An 8,122-nucleotide genomic window follows, 5' to 3' on the forward strand; every position below is an offset into this window, starting at 1 on the left:
GTACTTTCAATATTCTCCAACACTATAACTCAAATGCATCAATTCTTCTACAGTCTTCCTTAATCACTGTTATATCTTGATTAAAGAATATTATTTACAATAGCCACTCCAAAGATGAGGAAGTACTTAAGAATAAATCTCACCAGAGAAGAGACCTCCACAACTCTACTTTCAGGAGGCAGCTCTTCCCCAATTGCATTCTGAGTGCCTTCCAACCTGAGGGGCCCATCTTTCAGCACTATATCTGACAGTATTCTGGTGTTCTTCATCATGTTTCAATATTCATTAATCTGGTACTGACAGTGTTCCACTGCTATTCCTAAGGTTTTAATGACTAACTATTCGGAAGTAGTCCGCCTCTCCTTCTTCCTAGTCTGTCTTCAGGAAGCTCATCTTAAACCTGTCCACTATGGGTGACCCTGCTGGTATTCAAAATAGTGGCACAGCTTTGAGAATCACAGCAACACATAAGACACCACCGTACAACAAACTAACCGAAAAGTGATGGAAAACACATCATACATTATGGCATATACTTACATCTTCACTCACAAACTTCTCATATTCACCACTGAGTTTGTCTCTCATTTCATACACATATTCTTCCACTGCATTCTTAGCATCGTTTCGTTCTTTCTCAAGTTTATCCTGCATGATCATCTTACCCTAAGAACATAATTATTAGACATTAGCACAACTGAGACAATTTCTTCATAAATATCAAGCAATATAATTGTTAAAGTAGAGAATCCTTCTTTCCCCAAATCCTTTTAACTCTGAGTCAACCAAGAATGGGAAGCTAGCCCTTGCTGAATCATGAATATCAGAAGTGAAAGATTTTTGAGTATGCTTTAAAAAAAGGTGATAGAAATAGCAAGACATAAAACACAAACTCAAAAAGTAAATGGTTAAGACAAGAGACCTGTAAAGAAACGAATGGTTAAATGTCATAAGATAGTCTGCTACATTTATTAAGATACCAAAATGAATAAATAAAACTGATTTCTCTAGAAAGACCCAGAGGAAAGTTGATAAGAAATCCCATTGTTGTTACTATTAAGTGCTGTCAAGTGTTAATTATTCAGACTCACAGCATCAGTATATAGGGTTTCCAAGAAATGGGTGATGGGTTTGAACTGCAGACTCTGGTTAGCAGTCAGTACCAGTGCTTACCCCATAGTGCCACACCAGAATTCCAAGAAACCCCTGAGGTAAATTTAATAAATTTGTTTCAGTGTCCCAAGTCACACATCATTCACCATAAAACAGTTTCTAGCATTAGACATAGTAACATCAAGGATCCACTACTTAAAACTGGCATTTGCAATACCAAAAATCTAAATTAATTTTTCACTGAGTGCAAATACACAAAAGTGCATCGAAGTCACTATATCCAATGTCTAAACACATTAATGTCAATCACTCACCTCATTTTCAATGTACAAGTTGAGCATCTCTCTATCTATCTGCCACAATAACTGATTCTCAATAGGGAGGTCCACAGTACTGATCTTCACTTTTGCCTTCTTGGCTTGAGGCGGTTGGTCCATTTTTTTGTCCTTTGATCCAGCTTGAGAAGTCTAAAATAATAAAAATCATGACTAACGAACACATATACAGACTATCATAAACTTCCAAATAGGTCACATTTCAAAACCTATTTTTGTTTTTTAAAAATTTGGTTTGATTTATGAAGTCTGATGATCAAAACAACTCAAATATTGTTTCTTACAACAGATGGAGAAGAAAAATACACAAAGAAAACACCCTTCCACAATCCCACAATCCACATACATTAACTAGTTTTCCCTTATTTTCAACTTTTATCTAAATACATAGAAATGGACATGAAATTAGTGAAGAGAATATGGAATTTTTATGGATCAGTAATATATTGTCAATATGATTTTCAAAATGTCTGTCACTACTTACAGTCTCATAAGGAATGAGAGAATCCCTCCCAATGCATCCTGATTAGCAATGAAAATTCATTTAACTTCAGTCAGCTATTTTTTATTAATTTCTTTGTGGATATATCTTTTCTAACACTTACTAACTATGCTAATTTCTTCTTCAAATTGGCTACTCATTTTATCCACTGTTCTCATTGATGGCATCAAGTGTGGCAGCGGTAGTGAGGTTGGCCCAGGATCAGACATTGTTTCGTTCTGCTGTGCATGGGGTCACTATGAGTCGGTTCCAACTCATGGCACCTAACAACAATAACAAACCATGCTATTCTGGAAGGAGCTGCCCCTAAACTCTGTGCTTCTTTCTTTCCCTAACCCTCCACAGATAAATAAGAGAACAAGTACTTCTCTCTACCACTACTGTCTCCAACCCACCTAAAAGCATGAAAGATTTTCCATCTTGGTAACATCAGTGAAAATAATTTGCTTTACCTGTTTTTCATTTATTTTTTTTAATTTTTAAAAGACTACTGAGCTCAGCAAAAGAAAGCAATTAAAATTTGCTGACTGACTGAAAATAGCTAGCAAACGTGGGCCCACTATCTTAAGGCTCTAAACGACCAGGTCTGCACTGCTGACCTTGAGTTTAGCAGTCCAGTGCTTATCAAACAGTGCCACACCAAGACTCCAAGAAACCCCGTAGGCAACATTTAACCAATGTGTCCCAAGGTCGCAAACTTAAAAATAGCACAATCAGAAATATCTAAGAGAGTGAGGTTGAACAGCTCAATTTCATAAATATTCGCATAAGCGTCAAAAACAAAAAGATATATTTCTCAGAGGCAACAAAAAAATATTTTAGATGTAATTTTCATTACTGTTTGTCAGTAAACAATAAATTCTTCTTAGAAAAAGTATTAGCGATGGTCAGTCAGAGACAGCCAGGAGTTAATCACTCACCTAGTGAAAACAAGACCTTCTAAGAATTTTCTTCCCTTGTACCAATTAGAAAAAACTTCAAAGGTATGCTTACTTTCCAATTATACAACAAAATCATGCTAAAAGTTTTTCCAAATACAAAAATTTCCATTTTAACTATCTTCCAAAAACAGTTTGTCAGCCAGAACCATGTATATCTTAAGAGACACTGTAATATACACTAAAAACACAACCCATACATACCTCCATTTCTTCAGACTCTGTCTTATTTTCTGCTGGTGTCTGCTGCTGTTGCTCCTCAACGTGTGGTTCTTCCTGGTCTACTTGCATCTTCTGAAAAACACATCAATAACTAAAACTACGACATTGGCCAAGTGTTACAGCATGAAATGTGTGCTAACCTATCAGCAATCAGAACACCTAAGCTCAGGTCCCAGCTATATGTAACAAGTTACCTACAGCAGGAGGTTTTTTGCTCTGCCTCTCATATTAATACATATGTACATTTGTGCTATCTTTATATAAACAAGAGTCAGTGTGTACTTACTGGGTAAATCACAAAATACTAAAGTACATAATAATGTGGCATCATATAGCACAATTATCTATCTGTAAAGAGTGTGAGTTTCTACATGCTTCTTGAGCAGCTTTCTCTGAAAAGCCTTACCTTTCCAAGCTGTTCTTATATTAGTCTTTTCATCCTTAAACGTACAACCATTGCATGAGAGGATATGAATATCCTGAATGTTCTGCTACAAGAACAAAGCCTAATAACAACAACTCAGGGAGAAGCTTGTGACGCCATGATTCGCACTGTCTGCAGCACATTACAAGGACCTGGGAGGCTTTTCAAACTCTTGATATCTGGGATCCAGCACAGCTAACAAAACCTCTGGAGGTGAGGTCCAGGAAGTTGTATTTTTACAAAGCTAGTTGTCCAGATGATTCTAATACCCAGTAAAGGACAAGACTTAGTATATGAGCCAACAAGTAAGAGTGCACACTCTATTCTACTTGAGAAAATAATCAAGTGGATTCCCCATTCCTAATAATCTGAAAGAATCTAGACTAACTCTCATGGTGTGAAGTGTCTGGTTGGGGAGTTGGAAGAAGGGAGCCAACTACATCCCATTCATATACAAATCCTATGCACAGATTTTCTGCTGGTTTACCCACCCTGAATGAAGAGAATGCACTAGAATTTCTAAATAAGACACCATCATACAATGCATATATGAAATATCCAGATTACCTCTTCCTCCTTTGCATTCTGATCTGTTTCCATGGGTTCCTCATTTTCCTCAGACTTGTGAACTTCCACTAGGGATGCACTGGACACACTAAAAATGCCATGGACATTTACTCGAGCCTTAACTTTCACTTTTGAACTGGAGCCATCAGACTGGGCAGTGACTTTCTGAACTGAAAACTGAGCTAAGGAAAAATGAGAAACAAAAGAACACAGCCTGAGAGAACGAAACCAGAACATGCTCACATTGCCAGGTTATGTGTATTTCTCAAACACCAGCCAGTAACTAATATGCCACTTCAAAGTGAGTTAAGTCAGTACTCTTAACATTTCATTAAATTGTCAGAAGTTCATTCTCCTTTTGTATCTAGTCAAACTTTTATTTTCCTGTCCCAAATGAGGAATCAAATACCTCCTAATTTCTTCCTTTCCGCCAGTACTTTTTTTTTTTTTTTAAATAAGTCATGTTTATTGAGCTTGGTGTTTATTGAGCACCATAGAAAAATTAGTAAATAAACTAAGAAGCCCAAATCATACCTGTTTAACAGATATGCTGACATTTTTAGTATTACCGTTCTCTATTTGCTACTATGCACATACACCTGTGGTGAGCAGCAATGGAGTCAATTCTAATATACGCCTAATTACATTTTTTCAAAGTTACAGCCTCATTAAAATATGACACACATATTGACTCACCACTTTACATTGTACAAAGCAATGGTCTCCGATATAACCACAAAACTGTGCAACATGACCACAATCAACTCCAGAATACTTTCATTACTTACGTAAGAAACCACATGCCCATTAGCAATATCCCTATTACTTCCCTTCCACCTCAGCCATAGGCTAAGGCTATTCAGCTTTCTGTCTCTACATCTACATTTTTGCCTATTCTGGACATTTCATATAAATGGAGTCACACAATGTGTGGGGTTTTCCTTACTGGCTTTTAAAAATTCACTCAGTTGATTGTTTCCACTTTTCATTCGTGCTATGACATGCATCAGTACATTTCTTTTATTAATAACAATATGTCACTATATGGACATACTATACCAACATACCAATTTGTACAGGAATTATTTTGGAGGTGATTAAAATATCCTAAAATTAATTGAATTAGTAACTGCACAATTCTGGGAATACATGCAAAAACATTGAATTGTACACTCCAAATGGGTGAACTTATATACTATATGAACTATATTTCAATAAAGCTGTTATGGACTCCTGGTGTGGCACTAGATTGTGGATCAGCACTGGACTGTGGACCACAAGGTCAACAGTTCAAACCTATCAGATCAAACCTACCAGCTACTCCTCAGAAACCCAATACAGGGTCGCTATGAGTTGGAAGCAACTTGATGGAACTTAACAAAGTTATTATGAAAAATTATACTTTATATTACAATGTTCTATTCCCTTTAAGATTTAAAACCTCAGAACACTATACAGGGTTACTATAGTCAGAATCGACTCAACTACACTTAACAATAATGAGTATTATTTATGGAGTCCTGGTGTGATGTTATAGTGTAAGCACTGGGTCACAAGCAATCCAATCACCTTGGTGTACAGAAACACCTCACATTTACATAGCCCTACCAAGTCATTAAGGTGCTCTGGCAGCATAGTGGTTACGAATCGGGCTACAAACCGCAAGGTCAGCAGTTCAAAACTACCAGCTGTTCCTTAGGAGAAAGATGAGGCTTTCTGCTCCTATAAAGATTTACAGCCTCAGAAACCCTATGCAGGGTCGCTATGAGTCAGAACCGACTCCACAGCACACAGCCGCCACCACCAAGTCATTGGAAGTCCTGGTTGGCGCTGTGGGTTAATGCGCCAGACTGCAAAGCCATTTGAATTGCAAGGTCGGCAGTGGCTCCTCGGAAACCCTATACAGGGTCGCTATGCATCAAAACCAACTCATCGGCACTTAACAACAACAAACCAAGTCATTGAGGAGTCCTGGTGTGGCACTGTGGGTTAATGTGCCAGGCTGCAAAGCCTTTTGAACCACAAGGCTGGCGGTTCAAGCTCACCAGTGGCTCCTCAGAAACCCTATACAGGGTCACTATGGGTCAAAACCGACTCAACGGCATTTAACAACCAGATCATAAAGGAGAAGCTCTGGTGGCATACTGGTTACAAATTGGGCTGCTAACTTCAATATCAGCAGGTCAAAACTACCAGCTATGCCACTGGAGAAAGATGTGGCTTTCTGCTCCCATAAAGATTTACAACCTAGAAAACCCTATTCAGGGTAACTATGAGTTGGAACCAACTCCACAGCACATCACCACCACCACCACCACCACCACCAAGTCATTGGGGTCATGGAGTCCTGACCCCTAGACATTCCTAGAAAACCCTATACAGGGTCCGTATGAGTAAGAACACTTAACAACAATACTATTTATAGGGTCCTGGTGTGTCACTGTAGAATAAGCACTTACAGATAACTACAAGATCGGATTTCATCTCTAAACACTCTATTTCAATTTGATGCCTTGTAAGAGTTTAATTATTGTTGTTAAGTGCCTTGGAGTTGGTTCCAACTCACAGTGACCGTGTATACGGTTTCCAAGGAGCAGCTGGTGGGTTTGAACCACAGATATTGCAGCCAAATACATTATCCTACAGTGACACAACAGGGCTCCAGTTTACCTTTATCCTTTAAATAATAATAAAACTTTAATAAGCTTAGGCTAACTATAAAGGTAAAACTCTCTAGACTAAGACTCAATTTTTTATTGTTGTAAACTCTAGACCTTTCTTGTACCAATTTATTGTTACATGCTGCTGCCATGTAAATTTCTAAAATACATGTGTCACTCAGATTCATTTCTAATGGAAAAGTTCCAAGGTATCCACTATGTCACTCGTCAAGAAATTAACATTTCTTGATCCAGTTATAGTTTCAGAGTTTTAATGTTTTTAATTCACACGCTAACTGGGCAATGTATGAATTACTGTTTTCATTGTACAAATGAAGAAATAAAGGGTAGATTAACTTTCCAGTTTATAAGGTCCATTCAGGATATTCCTAATACTTCTACTCATTAGTCTGTAATGATGAAATTCTACCTTCTTTCTCCATAATTGTTTACCTGAATATTGTAAGAGTTTCTACGAGACTTTTAAGGATTTGAGTCAACAAGTCTGCAAAATCTATGCAGTATTGTTACTGCATCATACACTTCACAAGTTATCTGCAGTGTACATCTTATAGCTGCTAAGGTCAGAAATGAATTTAACTCTTTCCAGTATTCCGAGACCCCTTAACATACAAAGCAGACTGCAGTGTGCATTAACAGAAACACTGTCCACACAAACAGAGAGAGATCCAATAAAATACTGGTAATCCACCTGGTTCTGTTGTGGTAACCAGATAGGAAAAGGTTTTCTCTTATCATCTAATGCCATGATTACAAATCTTTCAGATTATTATGTTTGCACTTTCTGCTCTATCCCATTTCCCTAAGTCTATATAAGTTTTATTTCCCAGCTCTTTACTTACCTATAGCAGGATCTGGATAGGGCAAGTCCTGAGGAGAGCTATAATAAGCTTCAAGAGTGAAAGGTTCCTTTCTATAAAAAGTGAGGACTTTAGAGAAAGGAGCAGGATGATTTTTTGGAAAGACTTCACAGTCACTGAAAGGAGGAAAAAGACAAAAACACAGAAATTTAGAATATTCCTAACACTTTTATTCATACATTCTAAGGTTTTCAAGACTTTATACCTGCTGTTTTCCAACTGACATTACTTCCAGATTATAAGAGTTTCTGAAAATTTCTAAATAAAATCTGTAATATACTTATGTATGTGCATACACACATGAGGGGGCTTCAAAAACTTAATGGATCTGAAAGATAATAGAAGTTTTCCGTTAACTTTTTTTTAAAGTCCCTATATATACGTAAGGAAATGGTTAATGTTCCCTATATATACATAAGGAAATGGTTAATGTACCAAAAGGAAATGGTTAATGTTCAACCATTTCAAGAGATACCATAT

General features: G+C 37.2%; 1 protein-coding gene across 1 annotated transcript in view; it reads right to left on the reverse strand.

Annotated features, from left to right (window-relative positions):
- The window catches only part of HSPA4 (heat shock 70kDa protein 4), a 63,822-nt gene that overhangs the window by 7,263 nt on the left and 48,437 nt on the right, over nucleotides 1–8,122 (reverse strand). The window contains exons 11-15 of the mRNA XM_006872912.1: nucleotides 7,625–7,758; nucleotides 4,102–4,283; nucleotides 3,093–3,182; nucleotides 1,428–1,580; nucleotides 541–666 (exon numbers count right to left, since the gene is read on the reverse strand). Of these exons, the coding sequence (XP_006872974.1) occupies nucleotides 541–666; nucleotides 1,428–1,580; nucleotides 3,093–3,182; nucleotides 4,102–4,283; nucleotides 7,625–7,758 (685 nt within the window). The remainder of the gene's footprint in view (nucleotides 1–540; nucleotides 667–1,427; nucleotides 1,581–3,092; nucleotides 3,183–4,101; nucleotides 4,284–7,624; nucleotides 7,759–8,122) is intronic.

Source organism: Chrysochloris asiatica, unplaced genomic scaffold, assembly GCF_000296735.1.
Source record: "Chrysochloris asiatica unplaced genomic scaffold, ChrAsi1.0 scaffold00215, whole genome shotgun sequence".
Classification (NCBI taxonomy): Eukaryota; Metazoa; Chordata; class Mammalia; order Afrosoricida; family Chrysochloridae; genus Chrysochloris; species Chrysochloris asiatica.